Source organism: Lethenteron reissneri, chromosome 41 (genome assembly GCF_015708825.2).
Source record: "Lethenteron reissneri isolate LAM-NWPU_2019-01 chromosome 41, ASM1570882v1, whole genome shotgun sequence".
NCBI classification, from domain to species: domain Eukaryota; kingdom Metazoa; phylum Chordata; class Hyperoartia; order Petromyzontiformes; family Petromyzontidae; genus Lethenteron; species Lethenteron reissneri.
Window position 1 is genome coordinate 995,755 of NC_083819.1, and position 14,205 is coordinate 1,009,959.

General features: G+C 42.5%; 1 protein-coding gene across 1 annotated transcript; it reads left to right on the forward strand.

The window, feature by feature from the left end:
- The first annotated feature begins 2,836 nt into the window (after positions 1-2,836).
- On the forward strand, positions 2,837-14,051 carry LOC133352534 (selenoprotein W-like). The gene is made up of 6 exons (XM_061568243.1): positions 2,837-2,843; positions 3,369-3,382; positions 5,552-5,605; positions 11,096-11,173; positions 12,460-12,584; positions 12,939-14,051. The coding sequence occupies exons 1-5, from the start codon at positions 2,837-2,839 to the stop codon at positions 12,538-12,540; spliced, it is 234 nt and encodes a 77-aa protein (XP_061424227.1). The 3' UTR covers positions 12,541-12,584; positions 12,939-14,051.
- The last annotated feature ends 154 nt before the right edge of the window (positions 14,052-14,205 follow it).

A 14,205-nucleotide genomic window follows, 5' to 3' on the forward strand; every position in this document is an offset into this window, starting at 1 on the left:
TCACCCCGTGGTGCCCTTATAAAACTCAACGTTTAATCTACTCACGCCGGCTTGTCCCCGCCCTCACAGTCGGCCATATTTGCGGAATACACCACGCCGCCGTTGACCCTGGCCATTGACCGTGCAACCGGACGTTCCTCCCAGCTCCCTCCGCAGGAATGTGTTTAGCAGGAGATATGGGCTGATGATGATTAAGATGACACAATTAACCCAGCGATAATTCGAGAAGGATGACGATGATTGATGACTATGACAGCTGCATCGCCAACGAGCCTTACAATGCCCCTCCCCGCCACCTAACACGAACGCACATGCGCGATTTAAATAACCATCGCCTGATCCCACGTCTACAGCCCTCCTCCATACGTCTCCAACGTTGAAACAACCTCCTCTAACCGCCGACGATTGACGATGAGTGCAGTAACAACTCAAGCTGGTTATTTGAGAGGCGACCCAGGTAAAATGTCGAGAATGAGTAGTGGGATGGGGGTTGCTCTCTCCCCTTCTCTTTGTGTGCAGCAGCAGCTGCAGCACCACCACCAGCCGGCACCACGTGTGGGTCTGCATCTTCCGGTAGAGCTCTTCCCTGTTTTTTTCCATCATCACAATCCATGGGGGCAGACAGCCCACTTCCCTCTGTATCGTAGTGCCAATAAGCTCAAGTAGTTTGTGCATCTGCCTGGCACCAATCTCTTGTGTCATCTTCAAGCCATTCTCTGTAAGGTCGTCCTCTCCGGATCCTTAACTTTTTTCCGAACAAGACACTTTTAATTTGCCTGTTGTTCACCATCCTACACATTTGTCCAGATGGTGCCAGTCTCCTTCTCGTCACTGCCTGCATCATCAGGTCTTCTTCTATGTGCAGCCTGTTTTCTTCTCCGTATTTTTATTTATGTATTATTGCCATTACCACTTGCCACCGCTTCACGAAGATCTGGAACTGTTCGTCAGTTCGTCTAACCACATTCCTGGTGGCCCAAGAGCCAGAGGTGACGGATGAATTGATTTGGTGATGCTGCTGCCTGTTGGGTTTTAAGTTTGACGCATCGCCTGCGTGACAACACGCAGTACACGCTCAACTCTCAAGTCCTTATGGATAATTTAAATAACACAATTAGTTAATTTATTTTCTTTCTACGTGACTTTACCGAAAAAACCAAAGAGTAACACAATTGGTAATCGGGTAATACTGATTTTTCTGTCTCTCCACAAACGAAAGAGAGAGATATTTTATAATGTGTTCTACCTACGTGACTTTACCGAAAGAACCAAAGAAAAACCGAGACAAGGCACCATCAGGGCAGTTTTATCTCGGGGTGAGCAGCTACAAGGGGCCTGTTTGCCAGTATTTTAAAAAGACTTTGATACTGGCAAGAAGGTCACAATTTTTTCAAAATCGTAGCAGCACGACGTGCATCCATCGCCCCATGCAGAGACTTTGACAGTGCCGTGGAAAGTACGATACAGTCGTTTTTGTTTCATTTGGATATTTGTCAATGTTTATTCGTGTGCCTATTTTACATAGTAACATTTTGTAAACACACAAAAACACATACGCAACACCTAGAAACATGGTATGCAAGAATGTGCAGAATCTTCTTGGTTCTTTCGGTAAAGTCATGTATAAGGGAAATAATACAATAATAAAAATAAAACATAATAAAATACAATTCTCACGACGTTTCGGCCACAACGCAAGCAGCCGTCCTCAGGTGAAAAACAGGTCTGTCGGAAAGACAGTCCTGCACTGTGGCCGAAACGTCGTGAGAATTGTATTTAATTATGTTTTATTGTTATTATTTATTATTTCCCTTCTACGTGACTTTACCGAAAGAACCAAGAAGATGAATCCCTGCAGTCACGAAAGCTTTAAATCGAAATTTAAAATGCAGAATGTGCAATAATAATCTTTTAAAATAGTGTAGTGATTATCCTGCGTTTTTTGTATCTGGTGCCCCCGAAAACGCTGGATAATCGATGACTACTGTGTTCGCATTGTACTTCTTCAATGGAATTTCAAGGATTTGAATAATTTTCACATTTCACTTTTACAACTGTTACGAACCTCGGCAGGACACAATGGAGGTAATTACCACGATGTATTTATTTAATGGTGACATTTTATATCTATCTTTTATAATATATTTTGTATCTACAGATCAGTCTTTGATTAGAAAATATAAGTTAAAAAATTGCGTCTATTTAAATCCTGCGAGATCGGCGTTTATTGGGCCGGGTCCAGTATCTTGCACAACGCCCACGGCTCATGCTGTGACGACGCACTCGTATCAGCATTCACTTTGTTCACACGAGAATGGGCAGTACCATTCGTAAGGTAGGGGTCATTTGTGACATGTATTGTCGATAAGACATGAAGGCGATATTAAACTCCAGTGTTGTCGTTTAAAATATTTATTATTAATGAAATTAGCTGAAATGTACTTTCATCCACCTTGTTTGTAACCTTACTTGAGATCATTTAACAAATCCAGTCTGTCACGTTAGCCCTCTGGAGGGTGACGGGATGGTTGTGCCCGCGGCTCCGTATAAAAGGCTCAGTGGAGAGGAAACCGAAGACGCGGAGCAGTGACGGTGCAGAACAGACGTTTCGGCCTCAACCACCTCCACAGCAGCCATGCCGCTCAAAATACACATCGTCTATTGGTAAGCGGCATTCGTGGCCTGCCATCTCGTCGTGTTGCACGTGGGCTTGAGACACATTTCGTTGGTATGTTGGTACAGTACCGTAGTTGCGAACCCGCACACTTCATGCCCTCAACAACATCCTGGTCTAAGGAGGCGAGTTTTTTATGGTCGTGTGGCTGGCATTAGGCACATGAAAGGTGGGTTTTGTTGGACAAAGCTTCCTATTGAGGTTTGTTTTAAATGTGTGTATATATAACGGCATTTAATTTCTGTTACAGACCTAATGTGCTGTGCTATGTCCATACATTTATATTTCGTGATTGTGTATATGTATTTAGAGTATGATTCTGAGTCAGTCGTGATGTATGTTTTAACCAGGTTTAGGAGTCAATGGAGAATTTAAAGTAAGATAAAGTATGTACACTGCAGTATTGTAAGTGCATGACGATATCGACAAGCCATTGAAAACCACGCTATGACTTCATGTCGGCGCTTGTGGCTATACATTACAGAGTATAACAATTGCACAGTACCCTGTATAGTATTGTAACCATTCAACAATAAGTGTACGTGTATGGGGAAGTTATATAACATGTACGTTGATATACAGCATTGTGTGAATGAAATTCATTTCTTAAAGCACCATTGCAATTTGATGTGTCACACACTGGTCATTTTTGACAGGTCACTAACCCAATTTTGTTGTTACAGTGGCGCCTGAGGGTACCGAAGTCGGGTAAATGACACACCTTCCCCTATCGCTGACAATGCCAAATATTTCAGTTGAATTTATAAACGAGACGACATCCTTGCCAGATAATGATCACATTCGCCCAAGATCGGATTGTGCCATGGGCGTGGCTGCTACCGACCACAACACCACGCTACAGCCAGCCACAACCCCACGCTACAGCCAGCCACAACCCCACGCTACAGCCAGCCACAACCCCACGCTACAGCCAGCCACAACCACACGCTACAGCCAGCCACAACCCCACGCTACAGCCAGCCACAACCACACGCTACAGCCAGCCACAACCACACGCTACAGCCAGCCACAACCACACGCTACAGCCAGCCACAACCCCACGCTACAGCCAGCCACAACCACACGCTACAGCCAGCCACAACCCCACGCTACAGCCAGCCACAACCACACGCTACAGCCAGCCACAACCCCACGCTACAGCCAGCCACAACCCCACGCTACAGCCTTGTGTGTACCTGGCCACAGGGGGGGTCACGACCTTCTTTGAGAAAAATGCAAAGTCATACACCAGTGACGCACCTGCGTGTTTGACTGTGCACGAGTGGATCTGCACTGCCCCTGTACAAACATTCCACGCTTTTTATTATTGGTCCAAAGTGGGCATTTTAAGTCCATACAGTAGAGGGAATACTACTGACACAAGCACACTATGTACGTAAGCACACCTTGATTTGATACCAAGTGTGGGTTTAGTATCTTGGCTTCTATGCTACGTTTAAGAGTTTGAGCTATAACACAATACTACCAAAGTAGAGCAAACCAGCAGCATTAACCAAAAAAATGGGGGCTAATCAAGCTGGGAAGTTTTCTATTCCCAGCTTGATTAGCCCCATTTTTTTAACCAAGTTAAACCTAAGTTTAAACTTTAGCAGCCTTATAGTTTACTGCAGTATACTGAAAGGCAACCAGTTTGTCAGCTTAATACTGCCTCTTGTTTAGTTATCCGCCCTTTTTTTAACCACTTACCATCGCCTACACACTGTGCCTTCCCCTAATCCCCTGCAGCATAACAAAAGGAGGCTTAACTTAACCCTCCCCCACGGCCCATCCTGGCTCCTCCCCCCCTTCACCTGTATATAATATCGTGTCTCTTAGAGTTCTTCCCACTTGATACAGTAATTTTGCTGTGACGGTGCCACCTGAAAACGGAAGCTTGTGTTGCCTCCGAAACGTCGTGGTTTAATAATTTTTTATTTTATTTTTTTACCTACGTGACTTTACCGAAAAAATCAAAGAGTATGAACTTAAGTTCGCATTACCAATGGCACACTTGTAAAATTACGATAATTTTATACGAGCAATATGCCATGGTACAGTACGTTTAAATATTCCAAAGAGAAAATTATACACTGAGATGACGGTTAAAAGTATGGTTAACATTCTATGATTCTGTTGTTTCCAAGGTCATAACTTTGGGCAAACATAATTATGCTTGTTTGTGCCCATTGTGGACGTTATCTGAACTGGTTCTTGTAATCGTCCGTTTTGTTGACAAATAATAAAAACATAAAAAAATCCCAACATGTCTTGCCAACAATTACCCCTTCCTTGATGTGTAATGCATAACCCTGGAGGCATAAACAGGCTGTGTGCTTGGAATTGGCTCTCGACGGAAATAAACAATTATGGACCTGTTTTTGATGCAAACTGGATAATCTCTATCAAGTTGGCTTATATAAGGAAGTGGGCCCATTTTTTTCTCAACTTGACTCATTTATTTTAATTCGCACAATTGCACATCTCCGTTTAGACTTCATGTTACTGGACAACACCACTCCTCAACAGTGATTGGATTGTTGCGAATCGTTTGTATTGTTTCATGTTTTTCCGTCTAATTTGTACAATGTTATAAACTCCATTAACTTATATCTAACCATGTTTTCATGAACCAAAATCAGATCCTTAGATAAATGGTTTCGTGAGCCTTAATCGATTAAATGAATGCATCACTCCATCACCCGCCCCCCCACCACTGAACATTATTGCTGCATATTCGCTTGTCATCATAATCGATACATGAGTTGCAAGTGACGCGAGCACATTATTGCATGCGGATAATTTAAACCACAGCTGACATCAATTATTGTTGTTGTATGTCATCGCATGCTGAACATGTATTTGATTTTTTTTCTGCAGTTTCACCGCCTCAAGGATGAACTTGAAACCGAGTTCCCTGGAGAGCTGGAGATTGTGAGTATGAGTTAGAGCGTTTGTAGTTTTTGTGTTTTCGTACACATTTTATAATGGTGCCATTTGTACATGTTTATATACCGTAGTCGAGTTAAACTCGTGACATTTCAACATGTATTGTATCACGACTGACTTTGTTAGATTTTGGAGGATTCCTTTTATTGTCCAATGCAATTACATATTGAGCGTCACACAATGCAAGTTCATTGCCTTATACCTTCAGGTTTACCTTGCAAAATATACTTTTAAGACCCGATCGGCTCTTGCCTACCTATATAGATGGCAATGGTTTGATACATTCAACCAATACTCTAATAAATATGTATAAAGACTATTCCCATAGAAACAGTATGACAATGGCACACTTATATTCTTGGTTCTTTCGGTAAAGTCACGTAGAAGGGAAATAATAAAAATAAAACAATGAAATGATCACGACGTTTCGATTGCAACACAAGCAATCATCATCAGGTGTGAAAACCACAGCAAGAACATTTTCTGTGAGAATTTTATTGTTTTATTTTTATTATTTTATTGTTTCCCTTCTACGTGACTTTACCGCAAGAACCAAGAATATGAATCCCTGCAGTCACGAAAGCTTTAAATAGAAATGGCACAATTGTTATAATTCACAGACGTCTATAACGCAACTCTTCACGTACAGGCACTCCTCTATACGGAATGGCTTTGTTTCTGAAAAGTCTGTAAAGCGAAATTGCGTATTTGGATACTTATTTCCCCATTGACTTCCATTTATATGATTGGAGATGAGTTCCTGCGGAAAACAATTCGGCCCCAAGACGTAATAAAATCACACTTAAGAACGCAGCAAACGTTTAAGCACATTCTGTGGAAAATCTATTTCATGATAAAATACTAAAACTCAAAACAAGTCCCAAAATAAAAAATACTGTACGGCACTTGCCACCATCTGTAGTGATCACTGTGTGAGGTGGTGGTACACGTCTCGTACTGATGATCAACACATTTAGATCACACTAGCTGTACTACCCGGCTTCGCCCGGGACTTGTATCTACCACGGCCGGCCGCCTTTGTCTCCCCAGTGGCGATGTTAATACGCTACAGTAGTTAAGTTACTCGTTTGAGGCAGAGTCGACCTAGGGGAGGTTCAAATAATCGTCACCGGTGGTGGCCGTGAGCGGGAATCGAACTGGGTTTGCCGGGTTGGTAGCGCAGCGTAGCGTTAAGCACTACACCCACCGCTCCTCACACACCACACACGCACAGACACACACACAGACACACACACAGACACACACACAGACACACACACAGACACACGCAGACACACACAGACAGAAACACACACACAGACAGCACGCTAACCACTACACTACCGCTCCCCACACACCACACACGCACACACACAGACACACACACAGACACACACACAGACACACACACACAGACACACACACACAGGCAGCACGCTAAGCACTACACTACCGTTCCCCCTACACAACACACGCGCGCGCGTCCATAGGTACACATACACGCGCTTGCTGCAGACACACACGACTTCAGGGTGCATACGGCAGTAAACGACTGAAATAATAAAGCGGCAATGCTGTGTAAGGAACGCCTTAGACCCGCATTATACATTTGTGTAATGCGAGCGTAAACACACAAACACACACAAACACATACACAATACACACACACATACATGCAGACACACAGACAGACACATAACACACATACATACACACACATACAAACACAGAAACACATACACACACATACATACACACGAACACATCCACAGACGTACATACACACATACATACAGGCACGCAGACATACACAAACACATACAAAAAAACCCACATACATACACACACACATACATACACACAAACACATGCACACACATACATACACACATGCATACAGACACACAGACATACACATAAACACATACACACATACACATGACCCGGCTTCGCCCGGGACTTGGATCCACCACGGCGGCAAAACCGACATACATACACACACAGACATACACACAAACACATACACACACATACATACATACACACATGCATACAGACACACAGACATACACAAACACATACACATGACCCGGCTTCGCCCGGGACTTGGATCCACCACGGCGGCAAAACCGACATACATACACACACAGACATACACACAAACACATACACACACATACAAACACACATGCATACAGACACACAGACATACACATAAACACATACACATGACCCGGCTTCGCCTGGGACTTGGATCTACCACGCCCAGCCGCCTTTGTCTCCCAAGTGCCGATGTTAATACGCCACACCAGTTACTCGTTTGAGGCTGAGTGGACCTAGGGGAGGTTCAAATAATCGTCACCGGTGGTGGCCGTGAGCGGGAATGGAACTGGGTTCGCCGGGTTGGTAGCGCAGCGTAGCGTTAAGCACTACACCCACCGCTCCTCACACACCACACACGCACAGACACACGCACAGACACACACACAGACACACGCAGACACACACAGACAGACACAGACAGACACACACACACAGCACGCTAAGCACTACACTACCGCTCCCCACACACCACACACGCACACACACAGACACACACACAGACACACGCAGACACACACAGACAGACACAGACAGACACACACACACATACAGACACAGACAGCACGCTAAGCACTACACTACCGTTCCCCCTACACAACACACGCGCGCGCGTCCATAGGTACACATACACGCGCTTGCTGCAGACACACACGACTTTCAGGGTGCGTAAGGCAGTAAACGACTGAAATAATAAAGCGGCAATGCTGTGCGAGGAACGCCTTAGACCAGCAACACATTTGTGTAATGCGAGCGTAAACACACAAACACATACAAACACATACACACACATACACACACATACACACAAACACATACACACAGACATACACATACACACAAACACACACATACATGCACACAAACACATACACAATACACACACACATACATGCAGACACAGACAGACACATAACACACATACATACACACACATACATACACAAAAACACATACACACACATACATAGACACACACATACATACACACAAACACATGCACACACGTACATACACACATACATAGAGACACGCAGACATACACATAAAGACATAAAAAAACCCACATACATACACACACACATACACACAAACACATACATACACATACATACACACATACATAGAGACACACAGACATACACATAAACACAAACACACATACACATGACCCGGCTTCGCCCGGGACTTGGATCCACGATGCCCCGCCGCCTTTGTCTCCCCAGTGACGATGTTCACACACGACAGCAGTTACGCGTTTGAGGCTGAGTGGACCTAGGGGAGGGCCAGGTCCGTTTCAAATAATCGTCAGCGGTGGTGGGCGTGAGTTGGAATCGAACTGGGGTCGCTCAAGCAGCTTAATGACTGTTTGTACAAAGAACATATAAAGAATCGATTATAATAACCAGGCTACAGTCCACATTATAGACTGCCAGTACACGCAGTCAGCTTCATAAGCAGGCTAGAGTGTACATGATAGAGTGCCAGTACGCTCACCGAGCTTAATAAGCAGGCTACAGTGTACATGATAGACTGGCAGTACGCTCACCCAGCTTAATGAGTATTTGTACAGTGAACATTAAAGTAATCGATTGTTGGCGCGTTGGGTTTAAAAGTAATATTAATAGCACACATTGTGGTGGGGGTGTAGTGAAGAGTAGGAAAAACTTTGATGAATTTACCTCAGAGTGGCGTGGTGGGTGTCGAGGCCTAGTAGCGTGCAAAGCCTGCGGCCTCGCCTAAAATTGTCGGCTTGGAAGAGGCAGGGTACGGGTGGCGTTCCTTCCCCCCCCCTCAGCGCTCCAACAATACTGTGTAATGGCTATTATTTAATTAAATACGGAGCTTATGAAAGTGGCGAAGGCGTGGCTAGCCGTTGGCAGGGGCAACCGCCGTCCAATGAAACTGCAGCCCTTGGCGAAGGCGTCGCTAGCCGTTGCCAGGTCCAATGAAAGCGGCGAAGGCGTGGCTAGCCGTTGCCAGGGGCAACCGCCGTCCAATGAAAGTGCGTATGGGCCGAAATACACACACACACACACAGACAGACATGAACGATTTTATATATATAGATTACGCCTGTGTTGGCGTCTGCAGTGGCATCCAGTATCACATAGGACTCATTTTAAAATCATTTTTGCAAACTTAAAAGCACTGAACCACCTTTCCTCAGCCTACCTTAGAGACACGCTACGTCCATTTGTCTCAAGGTCTCCAAGATATGGGGATGCAGATATCTGCATTACCAGGTCGAGGCTTCCGTCTATTTGTGACCAAGCTTTTTCCCATGTAGCCCAGACTCTGGCACTCTCTTCCACGAGCTGTTAGGATCTCGGAGTCTGTGGATATTTCTTAAAACACGTCTTAAAACTTATTTATACAATTGTGTTTACGTAACTATTTCATTTAGCATTTATTTTATTACGTTGTAGTTTCATGAGGTATTTTGATGCTGAGTGTTTTCTGCTGTCTTGTACGGTGCTTTGAGATCCTCGATTGAAATACACTTTATAATTTGAACTCTTATTGAAGGACCGAACCAATACTCAGTTTCAGTTTTCAGTTTCATTTATTTGGTAGAGCCCTGTGAGCCATTCGGCTCTTGAATCGGGTGCAACCGCAACAAACAAAAAACATGAACAAGAAAACATCTTAAAGTGACTATGTGACTATGTGCAAACAGAAAAATCCAGGAAAAAAACGGTAAAAAAATCTTCCAGAAAAAGCACCGTACACCAACGCTGTGTGCAAAAATCCCAGTGGGATGCAAGTCAAACAACAACAACCACAAGACAACTTAGATTAAAGCCATCATTCTAACTCCATACCACAACAAACAAACATGGCCAAACCAAAAAAATACTAGCCAAGCTTGGGTGGCCACCTGGGGCATCATGCAATGCAAGCTAGGACAAACGACAGACAGCATTGTTCGATTTGTTCCATCCAAAAAAAATATAATTTAGACATTTAAAATCCGGTTAATGTAAATTTCACGTAAAGTATATCGAATTAATTCCCTAATATTTAAGTTGCGTTTTGCCAAATTCCGCGTAATTAGTTTCCGTATAATGAGGGATGTCTATTCCAGATTTGTCTGGGCACTCGCATGCTGAAATTCACTGCTTTATTCTGATAGTCAGATTGAAGTAGAAACCTAGTATTAGACTACAAGGGATACGATCAATACAGTACATCACATTGTAGCATTGCATAATGTTAAAATTGGTATCAGTATGCATCTAGATTTCAAAAGTATATCGGTGGTGGACAACTGCGTGAAATGCTCTTAGGTTCTTTCGGTAAAGTCACGTAGGTAAAAATAATAAAATAATAAATGAAAATAACTAAATTGCGTGAAAACTGCTGTTGGAACAGACTGGTGAGGGGACCCCGACACAGACTGGCTTCCTGGAGGTGCAGATTGTGGGAGGGAAACTTCTCCACTCCAAGGCCGTGAGTGTCTTTACTCGGCACAGCTCCGAGCATAACATTGCACACCGATTCGTATGTATGTTGAACTTGTACTACTATGTTGAACTTCTACTGCTATGTTGAACTTATACTACTATGTTGAACTTCTTTCACACCGTATGTAGCCAACCGTGCTAATCAGAGGTGTGGAGGAAGGACAAACTAAACACTAAAAGCAGTTCTAAAGAAATTTGTTTTAAATTTAGAAATGTGAAATGCAGGTGGATATTCTTGCTATGTCAGAGGCTTTCACCTTCACGTCCATATTGACTACTTTAACGTGTATATGGCTGTAAGGGTGGCAACGTTCCATTTTTAAGGGGTTGGAATCCTATCCCCTGCTCTGTTGTGGGTGACAGCAATAGTACCCTCTGCTGAAAAAACACACCAATGACACTGCCATATATATTTCAGAATGTTATGCTACTCACACTTAACTCACAAATGAACATATTGAAAAATACTTATAATGAATTGTTCAGAATTGGGAACTGAATGACATTGCATTTTAATGTAAAAAAAATATTGCATGAATAGGTCTTTGCCTCACGCCTCTGATTAGCAGTTGGCTACATCCACACATACAGCTGTATAGACTTGCTGTGATCTTACATATTAACGTGTCTGTGTTGTAGATCACTGTTATTACACGCTTGTTTTAACTCTGTCTGTTGTTGTCGTATCCTCAAATCTTGTAACTCAATTTTAACCAACTTCCCAATGTGGTATCGACTGCAAACTTGGTATACTTATGTCATACTAATTACAATACTATATTCTATAAAAAAAATAGTATTTTTAAACATTCATTTTTATGTTATGTTTCGGCTTGGGTCCAATTGTCCACGCTCAACTGACGTTGTCTGTAAACGTTATGGCAAGCTTCGGGGAGTCGTGGAGTTCTGCCATTACCAGTACGGTACATTTCATTACAGCGTGTTTTTTTAAAGTATTTTTTAATGACTTATTTTGTACAGATATGGAGTACCTGATTTGAGCGTTATCAGTCTCAGATGTGCTTTGGCGGTTAAGATATAAAATTACAAGAATACACGAGACATTGTGTTGATGGATGCAGTTGTGTATAGCTGGAAGGAGAAGAAAAATTCGTTGCAGCTTGCCAAAAATGCCTATGGCAGTGTTTACATGTTCAGAAACCTGCTTCACTTGGTGTGTCCAAACACGTTTTCTGAGTCGTGAATACAACTCAGCTATTCTTCTGATTATGCATCTATACCAGTATAATTAAACGACATGTTGCATTGCAGAACGGCGATGGGTTTGTAGACTCAGATGAGAAGCTACAAAAGATCTTCAGTGGAGTGGAGAAAGCCCTCGAAAAGAAGTAGCCAGAATGTGTTGAAGCAGAAGCATGCTTTGCTTCTTAACAGAGGTAAAGGCTTGTCTGTGTCGCTGGTTATAAAGAAATGTATTGATGTTATAATAATGTATGATTCAAAGCTAGCACATTTATAGTAAGAAGTCAGTCAGCATGTGTAAAACTATTTATTATTTTATTATTTCCCTTCTATGCGACTTTATCGAAAGAACCAAGAATATGAATCCCTGCAGTCACGAAAGCTTTAGATCAAAAAGCTCCATAAATCTTAAAAAAAAATCGAGATTTTAGTTTTAACCACTGCCTGCTCTTGCTCTCCAGTGCCTTAATCGTCGTAAAAAATGGGTTTGTGTCATACATTGCTGTCGTGATAATGTCCTCTTGTTTTGTGGCCCCCTTTGGTGACAGCTTTAACAGGACTTGTGGTCGTTTCACCGTGAGCCGGCGTCGGATGAAGGAGATGGCGGAAAAGCTTCGGCCTAGTCGTCTCCCGAGGGCTCTCAGCGCTCTGCCACGATGAACAAACCACTAAGGAGTTAAATTCTTGTCAATTGTCTTCTCTGCATACACATCTATAACTTTGTTGCAACTGGGGAGGAGACACTGGTGTTTTTTTGTTATTGGTTTTAATTTCACTTGGGGGTGGGTATGTTGTCAATGGTATCGTTTAATTCACGCAGACTTTACTTCTAAAATTGGTCATCAATAAACCCGCCATCTCGATAGAATGCATTGCATCAGAAGCAAGACTTTGTTATGTTTACTGTTCTAAAGTATGTTTTTTTTTAGTTTTCAATTGTTGGGCTTAACACTGTTAACTGTTCCTTCTAAAAAGCAAATAACTGAAAACACGCATTGCAGGGGTTTAACTTTGGCTAATCATTGTCCCAAACTAAGGAAGTTTTGTAATGGCATGCATACATGTCCATAATTGGTATTGGCAGGAAACACAATGCATTCTGAGTCTTGAATACATATAAACATTCAGCAGTTTCATAAAACCATTCTGGACTGGACCAGTCTGATATTTGACAACACCTTTTATTTGAGCATATATTGCCCCATTTTATATCAACGTTGATTAGCCAAAACCAATTTCAAGTATGCTGCTGCAGTGGAGGAGTCTTCGTGCAGTGCATTGCACACTGCTAAAAATAATCGGACACGCTTGGTTCCCCTGATTACAACGGAGCCATTTAAATTAGCAGTGTCGTCTACTGTATTACACTGTACTCGGCAGGGATTGTCTTAACACCTATGTATACATACGCACTTCTGAATACACTCCACACCTCAAATGTTTTCGATAGGTACGTTTTGCAAATATTGCCCTGTGGAATAGTTATGAAATATGTAGTGTAGTGCTCAATAAAATTCCTTAAATTATGATAAATGAAATTGTGGCTTTTTGAGATGAGTTGATATATTGTTTTGAAAATTGTGATTCGTGTATGTTTTCTAATTCAATCTCAAGTTGTTTGAAGTATCCAAGACCAAATAAAACATGGTTAACTAACTGTAGACTTTGCATGTTGTAGAATTGAGCAGGGAATAAATATGGATCGGTGACATGGCTATTAACCACGCAAATGCATACATTTATTTAAATGCATTGTAATACTATACATTTCCTCAACGATACAAACATTTCAAAGTATAGCATTCCTTTGAAGAT